The sequence below is a fragment of the Augochlora pura genome, chromosome 6 (assembly GCF_028453695.1).
Source record: "Augochlora pura isolate Apur16 chromosome 6, APUR_v2.2.1, whole genome shotgun sequence".
Taxonomy (NCBI): Eukaryota; Metazoa; Arthropoda; class Insecta; order Hymenoptera; family Halictidae; genus Augochlora; species Augochlora pura.
Genome location: NC_135777.1, coordinates 23,938,011 through 23,955,339, shown reverse-complemented (window position 1 = coordinate 23,955,339; position 17,329 = coordinate 23,938,011). Strand labels below are relative to the sequence as shown.

At 31.4% G+C, this 17,329-nt stretch overlaps 4 protein-coding genes and 1 non-coding gene across 12 annotated transcripts; 3 read left to right on the top strand and 2 right to left on the bottom strand.

Moving 5' to 3' along the window:
* Nucleotides 1-1,224: 1,224 nt before the first annotated feature.
* Kap3 (kinesin associated protein 3) lies at nt 1,225-5,976 on the top strand. Of its 5 annotated transcripts, none has more exons than XM_078182578.1 (16): nt 1,225-1,417; nt 1,558-1,675; nt 1,776-1,944; nt 2,025-2,231; nt 2,304-2,440; nt 2,502-2,823; nt 2,890-3,068; nt 3,139-3,408; nt 3,476-3,694; nt 3,779-3,944; nt 4,020-4,145; nt 4,209-4,313; nt 4,387-4,472; nt 4,539-4,725; nt 4,887-4,953; nt 5,054-5,976. In XM_078182578.1, the coding sequence occupies exons 1-16, from the start codon at nt 1,392-1,394 to the stop codon at nt 5,190-5,192; spliced, it is 2,523 nt and encodes an 840-aa protein (XP_078038704.1). In that variant the 5' UTR covers nt 1,225-1,391; the 3' UTR covers nt 5,193-5,976. The 5 variants fall into 5 exon arrangements, with proteins under 5 accessions (XP_078038704.1, XP_078038703.1, XP_078038702.1 ...); XM_078182577.1 differs by having other exon boundaries at nt 1,226-1,417; nt 4,209-4,307; nt 4,390-4,472; nt 4,863-4,953; XM_078182576.1 differs by having other exon boundaries at nt 1,226-1,417; nt 4,209-4,307; nt 4,863-4,953.
* Nucleotides 5,977-6,053: 77 nt separating this feature from the next.
* LOC144470966 (ribonuclease P protein subunit p40) lies at nt 6,054-9,840 on the bottom strand. Of its 4 annotated transcripts, XM_078182583.1 has the most exons (6): nt 9,630-9,838; nt 9,388-9,532; nt 8,911-9,075; nt 6,870-6,995; nt 6,608-6,791; nt 6,054-6,535 (listed from the first exon to the last, which is right to left on the bottom strand). In XM_078182583.1, the coding sequence occupies exons 1-6, from the start codon at nt 9,747-9,749 to the stop codon at nt 6,193-6,195; spliced, it is 1,083 nt and encodes a 360-aa protein (XP_078038709.1). In that variant the 5' UTR covers nt 9,750-9,838; the 3' UTR covers nt 6,054-6,192. The 4 variants fall into 4 exon arrangements, with proteins under 4 accessions (XP_078038709.1, XP_078038708.1, XP_078038706.1 ...); XM_078182582.1 differs by lacking the exons at nt 9,388-9,532; nt 9,630-9,838 and having other exon boundaries at nt 8,215-9,014; XM_078182580.1 differs by lacking the exons at nt 6,054-6,535; nt 6,608-6,791 and having other exon boundaries at nt 6,871-8,433; nt 9,630-9,840.
* Nucleotides 9,841-9,919: 79 nt separating this feature from the next.
* On the top strand, nt 9,920-9,992 carry Trnam-cau (transfer RNA methionine (anticodon CAU)). Its single transcript has one exon. It is a non-coding gene; the product is annotated as a tRNA-Met (tRNA).
* Nucleotides 9,993-10,170: 178 nt separating this feature from the next.
* Nucleotides 10,171-12,234, bottom strand: LOC144470841 (RNA-binding protein NOB1). The gene is made up of 6 exons (XM_078182403.1): nt 12,043-12,234; nt 11,749-11,881; nt 11,445-11,656; nt 10,941-11,373; nt 10,532-10,866; nt 10,171-10,449 (listed from the first exon to the last, which is right to left on the bottom strand). Exons 1-6 carry the CDS (start codon nt 12,112-12,114, stop codon nt 10,189-10,191), a joined length of 1,446 nt encoding a protein of 481 aa, XP_078038529.1. The 5' UTR covers nt 12,115-12,234; the 3' UTR covers nt 10,171-10,188.
* Nucleotides 12,235-12,366: 132 nt separating this feature from the next.
* On the top strand, nt 12,367-17,316 carry LOC144470809 (DNA polymerase alpha catalytic subunit-like). The gene is made up of 17 exons (XM_078182350.1): nt 12,367-12,823; nt 12,892-13,242; nt 13,315-13,516; nt 13,584-13,852; nt 13,946-14,062; nt 14,132-14,315; nt 14,392-14,517; nt 14,585-14,760; nt 14,823-15,063; nt 15,132-15,271; nt 15,343-15,548; nt 15,638-15,899; nt 15,976-16,150; nt 16,229-16,398; nt 16,469-16,714; nt 16,796-16,871; nt 16,939-17,316. Exons 1-17 carry the CDS (start codon nt 12,470-12,472, stop codon nt 17,127-17,129), a joined length of 3,486 nt encoding a protein of 1,161 aa, XP_078038476.1. The 5' UTR covers nt 12,367-12,469; the 3' UTR covers nt 17,130-17,316.
* Nucleotides 17,317-17,329: the final 13 nt, after the last annotated feature.

Below are 17,329 nucleotides of genomic sequence, written 5' to 3'. Positions count from 1 at the left end.
GTGTGTGAAACAAATGACGTATTTGAATCTGTTCGAATTATGTAAAGCAATTCCGAAAATATGAGCCAAGTTATAATGGCCTTTGTCGTTCAGTAAATTGAACGATCATTTTCGTGATACGTGTAATTAAGTTTTCAACCCCTTTTATCCGGCGCGCTCCGTTTAAATGTCAAGCACTTGTGCGTACGTCACATGCCTACATACTACATGCACGTGTATACATGCACGCACGTATACATACATTAAATAGTTCAATAGATCTCTTACTAATTGCAACATAAATGGAAAACGCATCCAACGAACATTGTTAAGCGAATATACTGCGTTAATTTAGTCGTCAGGTAAAAAGTATACATTGGAAATGATTAATAATCATTATCGCAAAAATGAAGCATTCTTGTTCGAGATACTAAAATGTTGTGCAGTTATTTCTCACACTTGGGATTAACACTCGTATGATTATCATTGTATACCTTTTATACTTTAAAATTCAATGGTCATATTAAAATGTTACGAGAAAAATATGAGTAGTATGATTTATAAATAAGAATTAAAAGAATATCATTCAGAACGCTCTAGGGAGCATCATATACGAAATAGATTGCGCGTCGCGACGACTGGCGTCAACTGAGCGCTCCTCTTAACTCTTTCACATCCCGATAATGGCGCAAGTATCGTTCTTCTTAAGGTCACATTATGGTAAGTTTACATATATCAGCGCTATTTACGAGAAACGAACGGGAGGTGTACATGGAAACGTACTCTGTGCTACAGTTCTATGGTTCGTTAGTTCTATGATAATATGAATGTATTATAATAATAATCTCTCAATTCAAGAATCATACATGGGGGTATTGAGGTTCTTGAATTGAGAGAATACAGTGAATTGCTGTATTCTGATTGGCTGACGAGTTACAGTTGAATAGTCTGCTCTCATAGTCAATGACAAAGAGAAGAAATAGCAGTGAATAATATAGCACACCATCAGCAAAACCGCATAGTTCAAAGACAACTATATTTTCCTCAAGTTTTGCACGATTTTTTTACTTCAGTTAGCTTTTTCAAGCATCCAATCATTTTACTGCGCATCCAGTCCGCAGTGAATCTTGTTTTAGCATTGGATCGCCACCAATCAGAGGAAAGCAATTTCTACTTCTATTCTCGCTAACGAAACACACTGCGACTAGATTCTTGCAAAACTTGTAGTGTTACCTACTGCACTGTACATATAATATTATTGACAATGACAGCATAGAAAGCTCACATGATCTCACACGAATTGTACTTAGTGGTTCTACCTAGAATTTACTCTCCATGGAGATGAATTAATTATTGAAAGTTGAAAAAGACAGGTTTATTTTCATGCTCGAAATTATAAATAAAATCTGAAAATGGATGAAGCAAAATTTTTAAAACGGTAGGTGTTTGGTCGCATTATTACGATAATAATTGTCACATAGCTGTCATAGTAATTTGACAGAAAATTCGATATTATTTTATGTGCGCTTTAAATGGTATATAATGTGTTGCTGTATAAAGTATATTTTTATTACTTAGAAAAGTGAGATCTGGATCTTTGGATGTTCATCCTACAGAAAAAGCTTTGGTAGTTAATTACGATGTGGAAGCATTAATTTTGGGTGAATTGGGAGACCCTATGTTGGGTGAACGTAAGGTAATAGTTCATTTTAAATATTTCATCGTTGACAATTGTTACGCAATACATCGTTGGCGATTGTTAGTTAATATGATTTTATAATTAATCACGTTTACAGGAATGTCAAAAAATAATTCGACTAAAAAGTTTGAATGCAGATACTAATGTGTCGCTTCTTGCTAAGGAAGTGATAGAAAAATGTTCTTTAATTCACGAATCTAGGTTGAGAGAGGTAGAACAATTGATTTATTATCTTCAGAATCGTAAAACAAATGACATTACTACAGGTTAGTTTATTTATCTATGTAAAATATTTTTTAATGTTTTTTGAATTCTAATTTTTTTTACTAAGTATTTTTTAATATAGGTAATGACAATAATTCTCAACCTTCAAGACCATCGTCATCGAATTCATTATCTATGGATAATGGAGAAACAGAACGCGCTATCATTAGCAATGTTGATAGTTACATTGAATTATTATATGAAGAAATTCCAGGAAAAATCAAGGGATCATCGCTGATCCTACAATTAGCACGAATACCTGATAATCTACACGAATTGACAAAAAACGGTATTAAATGTTTGTATATTGAATTTTATAAATATTGATTACATAATTCATAATTTATGTGTATCTTTGTAGAATCTCTGTTAAGTGCTTTAGCTAGAGTCCTAAGGGAGGATTGGAGACGTAGCATAGAATTGTCTACAAATATTGTCTACATCTTCTTCTGTTTCTCAGCATATAGTCAATTTCATAATATTGTGCTTGAATACAGAGTAAGTGATAATAATTGAAAAACACTTATACACTTAATACATCTAATATAATTGCTTTCAGATTGGATCATTATGTATGGATATTATAGACTTTGAACTACGCCGGTACGATCAATGGAAAGAAGACATGGAGAAACGTAGACGTCACTTTGAAAATACTACGGGTCTAACATTCTTCTCAAGTGCAAACGATAATTGCGACAAAAAGAATAAAATCATTGATGACATCTGGAGTACCGACGGCCCTCTAGATTATGAAATTAAAAAACGATCTAGCGAAATTTCTGTAACTGAAAACGACATTAAAAAATTGAAAGAGGAACTTGAAAAAAATCGCAAGAAATTTAAGAGTTTAATAAAAAAACAAGAGCATTTATTGCGAGGTTGGTAGTTGTCCACTATTATAATTGAAATCTTTAGAAAATATTATAATATGAGTTGTGTTACAGTGGCCTTTTACTTATTGTTAAATATTGCTGAAAATATGGAAGTAGAAAGAAAAATGCGGAAGAAAAATGTAATTGGCATGTTGATTAAGACATTAGACAGGACAAATACGGATTTGGTGATACTAGTCATCGCATTCTTAAAAAAATTATCGATTTTTCGAGAAAATAAAGATCTTATGGTAAAATTCTATGATAAACAACTTCAATATTGTTTAATTACATTTTATGCATAATATACTATTGTTTCAGGCTGAAGGAAACATTATTGAAAAAATACCGAGACTTCTACAAAATAATAATGCTGATTTGGTATTGAGTACCTTAAAATTGTTGTTCAATCTTTCCTTTGACACGAAACTTAGGGCAAGGATGATAAGAGTTGGCTTGTTACCAAAATTAATTAAACTCCTTGGTCAAAGTGACATTAAAAATAAAACAACAATTTTGGGAACATTATATCATACTAGTATGGATGATAAAGTGAAAGCTATGTTCACAAATACTGAATGCATACAAATGGTAGGTATTATAAAACTTTCGTACATATACATCAATTTCGGTTGTATTAAGTGTAAATGTTTTTCAGGTAACGAATATGATTTTGAACTCTGAGGATGACCAACCAAAATTAGAATTAGTTGCTCTTGGTATTAATTTAGCAATCAATAGTAAAAATGCCCAACTCATGGTAGAAAATAATCGTTTGCAAGGACTTATAAAAAAAGCATTCAGAAATCAAGATCCTCTTATAATGAAAATGATACGGAATATTTCTCAACACGAATCAACTAAAGACAGTTTTGTTGTAAGTCAGTTTACTCTACACAATAAGCTTGTAAGTGTAATTATTCCGAAATAATGTTTGACAATTAATAACAACAATTATTAGGAATTCGTGGGTGACTTTGCTATGGCCTTAAATCAATCAGACTCTCAAGATTTTGTGTTGGAAGTTATTGGTGTGTTAGGTAATTTGGAATTACCTGACTTGGATTATTCACAAATACTCCATCGATGTGATTTGATACCATGGATACGCAATAATCTTGTGCCAGGTATATCTTCTTATACAGAAATCTGTTTACTGTATTCACATTTCTTTGAATTTCATTAGTGTCTTTTTCATACAGGTAAAGCACTTGACGATTTAGTACTTGAAATTGTTATATTTTTGGGTACAGCAGCTTATGATGAAGATTGTGCACGATTATTATGTAAAGCCGACATACTTTTGTCCCTTATTGAACTTCTTAAAGGTATGTTTAGCATTAAAAATTGGACGTGAATATTAATTATTAATAATAACTCCTTTTTAATAGCTAAGCAAGAAGACGATGAAATGGTTTTGCAAATAATATATGTTTTTTATCAAATATCTAAGCACGATTCAACAAGAGACTATCTAATACGTGAAACTGGTAATGGTAATAATCAAATTCTTTGCTTTCTTCTTTTAGTATGCTAAAGCATAAATTGTTATGTGTAAATTATTTGCAGAAGCACCTGGATATTTAATAGATTTAATGCACGACAAAAATCCAGCAATTAGAAAAGTTTGTGACGCATGTCTGGATGTTATTGCTGTAAGTATATTGTAAATATAATCTTTTCAAAGAGATAGTTAATTTAAAGTAATTGTTAAATGTTAGATGTGTGATAAAAATTGGGCGGCACGTATAAAAGTGGAAAAATTCAGATCACATAATCAGCAATGGTTAGAAATGGTCGAGTCAATAACGAGCGACACCACTAACCATTTGTTACCAGAAGAAGATGATAGTCTTTCACCATTCACAAATGGCGATCTCTTGAACAATACCATGCTATTCCCATCTGGTAAATAATTTTTAATATACATTTTATATATAATTTTATACACATATATATAATTTTATACATATATTTACATATATTTTTAATTACCAACTTCTATACTGCTTTAATATCATTACAACTAATTAAATTTAAAATAGGTAATATAGCATCATTTAATGCAGATGACAGATTTTCAATTATGAAAAATTCTTCAGAATCGTCTGAAAATCAAAGTCGTCCAGTCAGCAGGTAAGCCTTTTATATTTCAAAATTTCTTTATTGCATATGGCAATGAATTTTTATTATGTATGATAATTCAAATTTATTGTTCATTATATTTCTGTATTAGGTACAAAGATTTTGATGAATTGGGCGAACTCATGGCCCGTTCTAAATCTCGCATGTCTGTCGGTTCTGGAATTGAAGATATCTATTATAATTCCAAAGTAAAATTTACTGAATCAGACAGTTCTCATGTGTTGATATGAAAGGTAAACCACATTATAGTAGATTGTCTACTAGTGATAATAAGAACTTTTCTTATTTAAAATCGTACTATCTTTCCATATAAATGTGCATAATGATGCATGTAATAGTTGCTTCATTTGTCCTAAGTATCAATAGCAGTTCTATATGTATATTTATTCATGCAGTACAATAATTTAATATTCATTTCAACTTTTAGTCGACAATACAAATAAAGGTAGTAGCAATATTTATTTATTAATCACTTTATATTTAATGACTTACGAAAAATCTTGACAAGTTTTAAAAAATATAAGTAATAAACTATTTTCATCATGTAGCAATATGAAATTGGCAAACTAGGCATATGCAGCAACCTTTATATGGATCGCTTCGTATCTATTTATTTGCAAAGACATTTTGGAAAGCTTTCAAGACTATATACGTGATATGTTACTTTGATCTCATAGTACAGTATGTCTTATGTATTATTTACTATAAGTTAAATTAATTTACACGCGAACGCTCAATTTAGATTGATTTCTAGTCTTGTAATTTTACAAAGCAATTAATGTAATTAATAATGTGATGATCTTTTCCACTTTCTAAGTTTAATATGTGCAATAACGTAACATTACAATTGTAGCATAATTTTGGTATCATATGATAGTATATATAAATGCTTTCGCGGCACAGCATTTAGTAAAACATTTACAAAGAGATAAAAAATAATTTTGAAACCCCATAGACAAAGTTAATTTATACAATGTATTTTATACTGCGATCCTATAAATCGTTAGAAGCTTTCTTTTGTTTAATTATTAAATTCCACACATTGCACACTTTGACTTACCTTTTGCGAAAGATATTGATGTAAAGTGATGTTATATTAAAAGAAATGTTACTCATAAACGTTTATTATTCTCTATATCATAATAAACGATGTATAAATTGCAAAGTATAATTTATTTCTTCTCATACATTTTATTTGAATTGTTAAACAGTTTACGAGGAAATATATTGTTAGTGAAAATTTCTTGGTTTATTATTTGAACTAAGACTTTTTCGTATAATGGTATTAGCAGCTGGTCTAAATACAATTGTATAACTGTTATCACCATCAGTATAAAATGTATGTTCTTTTAAATCCCAACTAAGTGGACTATCTGAAAATCCTTGCACATGTAAAACACCCCATGGTATAGTGTTCTTCATTAATATATATTTTCTTACAGCCTCATATATATTTATTACTTGCTGTCTTGTAAAAAAACCAGTCCATTGTAAATATTTGATTTGACCAACATCCATAGACGGTGAAGGGCATATATATGTGTTTACATAATCGTCTGGCTTAACATTTTTTCTGAAACAATTAACTTATTGTCATAAAACCTTCTTTTACCATCAACGTTTTCGTAATATATTTTATACATACAATTCACCAGAAATACTAAAAACTCCGAGCCACTCAAAAAATGTATCGTTATCACCTTCCTCTGAAATTGTTGGTATTTTTAAAGAATATTCAGTTTTTTGTGTAAAAGTTAAACGACAAAGAAGGACGTTGTATTGGTGCTCGTGAAACCATGCTGCTATCGATGATGGACACAAATTTTCATCTTTAAAAGTAAAATAAATTGTTCAGTAAACTACATGTAGAAATAGTGGTAATTAAGAAGCTGATAGGGATAGTTTACCTGGTGGATTCCAAGAAAGTACTACATCGAATTTATGCTTTAAACGTTCTTTCAATGATATTCGGATGTGCTCATAATTCTTCTTGCCGGGTGTAAAGCTTTCAGATTTTAAATCAATAGTCACAACTTCAATTTAAATTACCGGTAAAAAAATAAACAGAAAGCAATAATAATAAAATGTAAACTTTATTCATGATTATACAGTGAAATCTACGTTAATAAATAGTTACTGTTAACTATTGTCTCTGCAAAACTGTTTTTTAACGTGAATAAAAGAAAAGATATAAATATCAAATTACGCGAATCTACAATATGCACAAAATAATAAACGATTATATATTAATTAATTTTATAACTTTATTATATATACTAATGTAAAAAAAATACATCCTTCTATTCTGTCTACAGCAATTTAATCACCTTCCAAATTTCATTTATGCGAAAAACACATTTGGACTTGTATCCAAGTTTGTGTTAGTGTTTTTTAATTCTTCTCTGAATAGATTTAACTCTGCAGGCGATATTCCTCGCCAGTTTTCTAATTCAGACAAACGTTGTAAATTATCACAATTTTCCATTAGTAGCTGTATTGTTCTCATTGATAAATCATGACTGTACAATATTTTAAGTTCTTCCAATTTGCTCATTGGATTTTGCAAAAGTATTCTCCTCATTGTTTCATCCTCGATACCAGTCGATGAACCCAATTGTATAAACTTGATATTTGTACAATGAGAAAGCAAAAATTCTAGGTGCATACTAACGCATTCCGCTACACATTTGATTCTCTCTAACGATTGAAAAGGTGAAACTGCAAGCTTTCTTGGATATCTTTGTACACGTTCTAAGAATTCACAATTATAAAACATTAGACTTTTTATACCCGGGCAGTATTGACTTATGGATATCAGTGCATTTAAATCAATTTCTTCTACATGCTCCAAGTGCAGACTTACAATTGTGCTACCCTTTATTTCCAACAACGAGTTTATCCCATGGGTATAAAAATCACAAGACAAGAGCTTTAATTCTTGTAAGTAATCAAGAGTGGCAAGAATTGTTAAGTCAACAATTTTTTCATCACGTAGTAAACAAAGACTTGTAATATATGGACACATATCAACTAAAAGATATAAATGTTCCATACTGAAATTTCGACTTTCAAATATTTTTATGTGAAAGGAACTTTTAACATTGGTTTCTTTTTTATTGATGAGCTCTAAAACAAACCCAAACTCGTCGCATCTGCCAATATCTTGTATGTTCAAATGTTCTAAGAACAGATTTGCATAGCCGGGTATAGTCATCGAAGTTCTACATAACTTAACTTGTGTTAAATATTTACATGAAAGCAGAGGAAGAACACTGCGTTCTGTTACAGACCTAGATGCAGTTACATCTAGCTTTTGCAGCTTTTTACAATGCTGTGCCAAGGCCGCTATAATATTATCTGTACAGTCAGAACACAAAATGAAGCATGCTAAATTTGGCATGACAGAAACTCCATTGATGATCATTTTCTCAATGTCAGACGTTCTCCAGCCAGCTGAACCTGAACCCAAGTCTAAAATTTCAAGGCCAACCATATTGTGTAACTTATTATAAAGCATATGCCTCATAATTTTAGGCCAAACTAAGAATTCAATTGTTCTTAAATGTGCACCTATAGCAACTTCTGTTAAATGAAGAGCAATTGTCATTTCTGATAGAAAGGCTGTAGTGAGAATAAAGTCATTGTATGTGCCTCTGGTTTCTTCAACTAAATTTTTAACTGCAGTCAACACTGCTATGGACATTCTATTGTACAAGTTTCGTGGTACATTGGAGTTTAATAAATCTTTCATGAATTCTAACATTGAACGTAATTTAACATTTCCACATTCTGGATTTGTTTTAGAAATGGTGCAAACAAGCTTTGTCATGTATCTACCAAAAGCAATTACATATTCGCCGATAGATTTTAATGCTAGATCCACTAGCATAGGTACTTGGTGTTTCTTTGGCATTTTGATATTTTTTTATTTACTTCCTTCACACTTACCATAACGTGTATTTGCTTTACGGTCAAAAAAAGAGGCTTTCCCCTCTAAACCGAGTATTTGAAAATCTTCTGTCAACAATGACAATATTAAATGGCCAGTTGGTGTAATGACAATCGCATTATCCACATCAATTTTATTCCCAATTGTCAGGAGACTCAGTTCTCCTAAGAAAAAGTTCATTGAAATGTTAATTAAATACATTATCTATTACTTATTCATTGTATGGCAAAAAATTATGATGCTGTTACTACTTAATTTAAAATGTTGGCATTGGTCCATAAGAATTTCCATTTATAGGATAATGATAAATATGATCGTTTATACTATGTATATATTATATTATTGCTACGATTAATTATTGTATAAATAGTAAGTATACATTTCTTTTTATCATGTTCAAATGAAATTTAAATTTTTTGATAAGTAAGCTATGATCAAATAGTAGTATAAACTAATTGTGCTACCGATGTATTTACCTTTTTTAACAAATGCCTCAATGAATTCTTTGTTTATTAAATCAAGTACATTCACAGCGTTGACTCGGTAATAGTCGCTGTCTTCTGAAATGCAACTTTGCAAATCATCCGGAATTCTGACGGTGTCAGGAAGCACCAAAGATATCTGGCGTAAAGCCAAAAGTAATTGCGAATTATGTAAAGATTTCTCAAAACATAACCTACACAAAATAAGAATTAATGACAACTGGTTCCTTACGTACCGAATGATTAAAAAAATGCGATTTGACGATGTCTGGTATATCTGTTCTCTTAAAATCTCTTTTTTGTGTAGAAAAATAATGTTGAGGCGGCTTAAAGTTCCATGTTTCTGGGCTGAGCATTTTATAAACAAAAGTATAATTTCTACAATTAGATTTCCACACTTGTTTTCACTCTTATGGACGAAAATGTTCATAGGTTGCCCGCTAGCTTTCAAAAATTAGTTCAAGTTTATTCCACGTGCTAGGACGTATTTCAACTTTAATGAAATTTTAACAAACTAGTATGCCAGGCCTCGGTAGCGCAGACGGCAGCGCGTAAGTCTCATAATCTTAAGGTCGTGAGTTCGATCCTCACCCGGGGCATTTATTTTTCTATTATTCGAAATAGATAAAACAATTTATAAAATGTTTCACATTACGAGAGGAATATGTTACGAAATGATGAACGTTCATAAAAAATTAAATATGAGAGGTACATACAGATATTTCCAATGTACAACGTATTTACTTAAACAAAATTTATATTTTACGATACATATCATATTATGATATAAATTTTTTATTTTCGTTTCTTTCTACATTCATTCGGATTGTTTTGCATCCAATATTTAATAGAACTTGATGACCGTATACCTAACATAGCTGATTTAGAATGTACGTCGCGCATAATAAATGGGGAATATCCAGCTATGTAATCGTCCTGTAAAGGATCATTTTTAGTGCGAGCCAGTCTTGTTTGCCTTTGATGAGGTAATGGTTGGTCTTCGCAAAGAATGGGATTGTTTGCATGTTTCCCTCCTTTCGGCATTGGCAAGGAAAACTAAAACAAATTGTTTATCGCAGTTGTTCGATTTCCATTTGCATAACATTGGACGGAAACGAATTAGAATGAACAAGCCTACCCTTTTTCCCCTCTTTGAAATTCGTTTCCGGAAATTAATATGAATTTGCTGGTTTCCTTCATCATCAACCGTCATTGCAACTTTTTTTAATGTTTTATTGCCACAACTAGGACAGAAAACTTTTGTCATGATACTGGTTGTCTTGTAACACGCATAACACCTGAAGATAAATGTTTTCACTTGTTTAATTAATCTTCCATCCAAAGCTACTACATTCAAACCAATTTGTTTTAAAACATTCTGCATTGCAAAGTCTATTGTTAAACATGCAACAGTTGCAGATTTTTCTTCTAAGAGGTCTGAATTAATTTCCTTCTTCACGATAGAGATATTCTCTGCAATGAAAAAAAAGATTTTACGTATTTAGCAGATCTACTTTGTTCGTGACATAGGGTTTTAAAAAACATACTAGGTGTAATCCATCCACTATCATTGTCATCATCATAATCTTCGTTACTTTCGTATTCATTGTATTCATCAATATTGTTATCTTCATTGTCAGAAGCATTTTCAACTGTGGTAAGAATGTCATCGACATTGTGCTCGCAGTTATCTTTATCTTGAACTATGAATTCTGATGGTTCACAAGTTAACTTCAAAAATTTAGAAGATACGTCATCTATATTTTCTTCTTCAATATCAGAATCTGCAGTTTCATAGTTTGATTCAATGTCAGAACAGTCGCTACAATATGATTCTGATTTCTCTTCTTTAGCGTTACTATTCTTTACTTTGTCCTCCTCTTGTATTTCCACTTGTTCTTCATCTTTATTCTTCGAATCATCCTCTTTATCTAATTTTTTTGCATCATGTTCCTCTGTATCTTTTTCTGTTACAACCGCCTACATATACAAGAATTTTAATAGTCATATTAAGTTCTGCTTACATTAGTTAAAAGATATTGCATGCTTACATTTTTCTCTGGCATGTAAAAACCAGCTAATGGAGTACGGGAATCTTCTGCCTGACCGACACTGGAATCTACCGTTCTTGATACAAGCGGAACAGTTCTTAAATGATCTGTTCCTACTTTCTCCTTTTCCAGTTGATATGTTAACGCAATTACTTTTATATCAGTTGCTGATAAACTTGTATAATCCCCTGTTTTCTTAGCAAACTCGGTTACTATAAATACGATGTCACAATTACTATATAAAATACATTGTAATATATAAATTAAATTACTGTCTGAATTCATGTAAATTACATCACATTACCAAATTTTATATTCTCTGGATGTGCAGTCTGTATTATTAAATCATACGGCAGGACAACCAATCTTCTCAACTGCCGCTTGTTTGTCACTTCATTTACTACATCTTGTTCCGTTATTATATTAATTCCAATGTCCTAAAGGCACCATTTCTCGTTATCATATTACTATAAACTACAGAATTTTGGACAATTGATTAAGTTCAGTACCAAAGCGATATCTTTAACTTTCATATCGTTGACGAAAAAATTTTCGGCCAATGCCACGAAATAAATAAGATACAATTATTACAAATTACCTGTAAAGCTGTATTTCTAATGAATGCGCTCGTATCAACAATCAAATGTTGCACCTTTTGTTTCTCGTTCATGTTTGTTAATTTCGATTCAATAATAAATACATAAGCACGTGTTTTACAGCAATGCACGATTATTAACGTTAAGTCGTCTATCTATGAAACGCGTTAACAGAACCGCCAACATCCTGACCACGTTACAACTTTCTTCCAAGAAAGTAGGAGAGGGGGCGTTGCCACCACGAATGGGATTGGGCGATGCTAATGAATTTTCATTGCCAATCAGCACGCTGAGCCACAACTAGACACCAAAGCTCAAAACGCCGATGCTCATAAGTCTACACGTGCTTCGCACTTATTCTCGCAAAAACATATTCTCCTTTTGTGTTTAGGTATTAAATTTATAATAAAATTTTCGAAAATTTTAGTCATGGCTTGTAGTTCGGATAAACTAAGTTCTCAAGTAGAGAAACTTGATATTGAAGAAGATACATTTGAATCCATAGACTTTAGCAAAGTATTGGAAACTGAATTTTTAACACAAACGGAAAATGTTGAAGTTTCAATAGGTTCTATAGATTTTCCTTCGCTGCTTACAACTAATGCGGATAAAGAAGACATTCTTAGATTTTATTGGTACGACGCGTACGAAGATCCGCGCAATCTACCTGGAATTGTATACTTATTTGGAAAGATCTTTGTGCCTTCTACAAATACGTACTGTTCTTGCTGTTTGGAAGTTATAAATGTTCCTCGAAGGATCTATCTTCTTCCTAGAAAACATGTACGATCGAATATTTATCAAGCTCGGTTTTCCCGTATTAAAAATGTTATAACAATTGTAAATTTTAGATAAATACTTCCAAGGATAACGATGATTCAATGAAAGAAGTTTATGACGAATTTTGTAAATTTGCAAATAAATCAGGTATAAAAGATTTTCATTACAAAACGGTTACAAAAAATTATGCTTTCGAGCAGCAAGATGTTCCATTACTGTCCAAATATTTGGAGGTGAAATATTCGGCACAGTATCCGGCTATGCCTTACAAATATAGTGGTCCATCGATAAAACGTGTCTTTGGGACGACGGTAAACGGTTTGGAACTACTTATAATTGAAAGAAATATTAAAGGACCCTGTTGGTTGGATGTGAAATGTTCTTTAGTATCTCGTGTGCAGAGCAGTTGGTGTAAATTAATGGTATAATAATTTCATTTCTCTATTTGATCTGTCTTTAAATTTTAATATTCAACGAGTTATATGACACAACAGGTGACTTGTAAAAAGATGGAAAACATTTCAGTTTGTTCTGAGACCCAAGCTTCACCACCATTAGGAATGATGACATTAAATGTACGAACAGTATTGAATTCTGTATCTCGAGACAACGAAATAGCCATGGTTGCAGTATTAATACATCAAAAATTTCATTTCGAGAAAATACATAAACCATTGTTTCAGCAACACATCTGCCGTATGTTAATTTACACATTCTAAACTTCAATTTTACTTTGGGTATTCAATAATGTATTTTATTTTAGTAATCACGTGTCCATATGGTATTTCTTGGCCAGAACAAGAACACAATGTGCTCTCAGAAATTGCATATACCAAACTAATGATATGTGATAACGAAAAGGATCTGCTAGAAAAATTGCTAAAAATAATGGCCGCAGCCGATTTAGATTTATTAATTGGTTATGATTGTGGTTTCCAATTTGATGCACTAATACGGAGAATGTATATACTAGGTATTGAAGATTGGAGTAGTTTTGGAAAGCTGAAACGCAACAAAATTCCTTTAATTAGGGTATATGTTTTACTGTAAAGTTATGATTTTGTGACATAATATTACACTTATTAGAATTCAAACTATATGCAATTAATACAAAACAAATTGTAGGCTAAAGTAAATCTAAATGTAGTAATTGCTGGTCGTCCAATGTGTGATATACAAGTTTCATCTAAGGAATCAAAGCTGAAAGTTAGAGGTTACGATCTTCAATCGCTCTGCAGAAAGGTAAATATTTCATAAATGCTCATTTAATATTTATTAGATGTGAAATTAAATTTACATTTGTTAATATAGGTTTTAAATAAAAAGGAAAATGAATGCAAGGAAATGAAACGTGATGAATGTAAATCATTTTATGCTACAACAAGTAAAATAGATATTTTAATTAAAGTAACATTAATAGAAGCATTGCATATTCTCTCTATTGCAATTGAACTTGATGTTTTCCCACTTGCTCTAGAAATTACTTGCATAGCTGGTACGTATACTGATAATGTTATACTATGTGAAATGTGTTTGTTTTTTCAATAAAATGTATATACGCCTGCCCATAGGAAATATTTTATCAAAAACGTTAACAGGAGGACGCATAGAAAGAAATGAATATTTATTACTACATGCTTTTCACTTGAAAAATTATATAACTCCAGATAAACGAGTTACTAGTAGCGGAAACCATGGTAAAAACAATAGCATCTTAATGCATTCAATTTTGTTTAGATACAATTAATATCGGATTATGTTTAGAAAATACTGGCAATAAGAAGGCAACTTATACTGGAGGTTTAGTTCTTAATCCAAAGAAAGGATTTTATGATAAACTGATATTATTGATGGACTTCAATTCATTGTATCCCAGTATAATCCAAGAGTACAATTTGTGTTTCACTACTGTGCCTGGTGCTGCATTTGCTAATATTGGGGTAAATATATTTATTAATTTTTGGAAAACGTTCAGCCTTGCTTTGAATAAATGCGCTTCTAGGATTTAGCTTTTCCCGAATCAAATCTAGAGTCTGGAATAATTCCAACTGAAATTCGCAAATTGGTATGGAGTAGAGTAAACGTTAAAAAATTGATGAATGCACCAAATAACTCACCTAAATTGAAAATGCAATATAATATTAGGCAATTGGCTTTGAAAGAAATAGCTAATTCCCTGTGCGGTTGCTTTGGTGCTTCTTATTGTAGATTTTATGCTAAAGGGCTTGCTGCTTTGGTAACAGGTAAACTTTAGAGCAAATTCACTTATTCACACTGTTGCATACATACTAAGTGTAAAAACATCTTGCAGCAAAAGGCCGAGAAATTTTAATGGAGACAAAATGTCTTCTTGAAGGGTTGAATTATGAAGTTATATATGGAGACACTGATTCCATAATGATAAATACTAATTCGGCAGACTATGAAGAGGCTTGTTCTGTCGGTGAAAAGGTAAATATTTAATGTTTAGTATAAATACTTGTATAGAAATAGTTACATGTATGGATGAAACGATTGTCTAGATCAAACAAGAAGTGAATAAATTATACAAGATGATAGAATTAGATATCGATAGAGTGTTTCGCTATTTATTACTTCTACAGAAGAAGAAGTATGCTGCAGTTAAAATGACACAGTTACCTAATGGAGAGATCAAGTTAACACAAGAACATAAGGGTATGGATATTGTGAGAAGGGACTGGTGTCAGTTAGCCTGTGATGTTGGAAAGTCGGTGAAAAATAGATAATAATAAAAATATTTTCCATCTTTCTCTTACTGATCATTTTAATACTTTATCATTTTTTAATACTTTACAGAAAAATCTTAGATCAGTTATTTTCTAATCAATCTAATGAGAATCAGTTAAAAGAGATTTCACGGATATTGCGAAACGTTGCTAATGATGTTCGAACAAATCAAGTTTCTTTGTCATCGTTAGTTATTACAAAACTGTTATCGAAAGATCCAAACCAATATCGGAATCCCAAGCCACCGCATGCGCAAGTAGCTGTAAGAGCAAATAAGGAAGGTGGTAGGATGTGGAGAGCTGGAGATGCTGTGCCATACATCATATGTGATGTTCGTATAAATTAACATGTTTAAAACTGTTCGGAATGTGTGACGTTATACATCATTAATTCTCTTGTTACGGTAGAATGGAACCAAAACGTCCATAAATGAGAGAGCATATCTCATTGACGAGTGCAAAAAGAGCAGTTCTTTGAAAATTGATGTTAATTATTATTTGCGAGGTCAAGTATTTCCGATTGTGTCGAGGATCTGTGAACCAATCAAAGAAATCGATGATGCGTTACTATCTAAAAATTTTGGTATAATTTGAATATTAATATATAAAATAAATTATCGAACAAGTATGGCATAAAGAAATATATATATTTTTAATATAGGTTTCGAGACAATTCAGAAACCTGGACAAAAGATACCGCAACTAGGAATCAAAGAGTTACTATCGTTTATAAATCGTAATAGATATAAGGATTGTACTCCATTTTTATTTAAATGTATAAATGAAACATGTAGAGCCGATATTTCTATAAAGGACGTTGTAACCGAAACAGTAAGTAAAAACGAAATTGTTTTAAATTTAAAATTCAAATTTATGTTCTTTAGAAAAAATTATTTTATAGCCTAACGGTACGCAGCTATCACTTGCATCCTGTTCAAATCCAGAATGCACGGTACAGCCGTGGACATACTTAAGTGTTATCAAAAATAGTTTAACACTTCGTATAAAAGAACTGTCTAAGGAATATAATGATGGTTGGTTTAGGTGCACAAACCCATTATGTGAGAATAGAGATAGAGATCCATTGATGGTTCATGGAAAATACCCACATTGTAAAATATGTAAAGAATCGGAGATGATCAAAGAAGTAAGAGATGCATAAACTTAAAATTATACTTTTTTGTTTTCTCAGGTATTTTAAAACCTATAATATCGTTTTAATTTATAGTTCACAGAATCGCAACTGTACCACCAAGTGTCTTTCTATAGTCATATATTTGACGTGGATCGGATAGAATCTAAAGGTATGAATTAAAAAAATGAATAATCAAAAGTCCTTGGAAGAAACATAAAATGTTTATGTTCTTTCAGATCTACTAGCTCAATGTCCAGAAGATATGAGAACTGAATACCGTAGCTTAAAACAAGAAGCGGAAAAGATGTTGAGGCGAATGAAATATTCTAATGTATGCTTGGATAAGTTATTCCCCAAGAGGGAATTAAGAGGTCGACGTTCAGACACTTTGAAAGTCTATTATGGATCAGATGATGAGTTTACATAAGTTTAATCGATGTGCAACTTATACATTTAAAGTTATTACAGAATGATTTCCTCATTTTTGGTCTTGTAGACATGTACACGTTATATACAAAAGCATCTCTTGTTTAGTTTTATATTTTGTTAACATGATTGTTGTTAACGATTCACGTATACATTTTCTTTTTTTCAATTTGATAATCTTATATCAAATACAGATGTAAA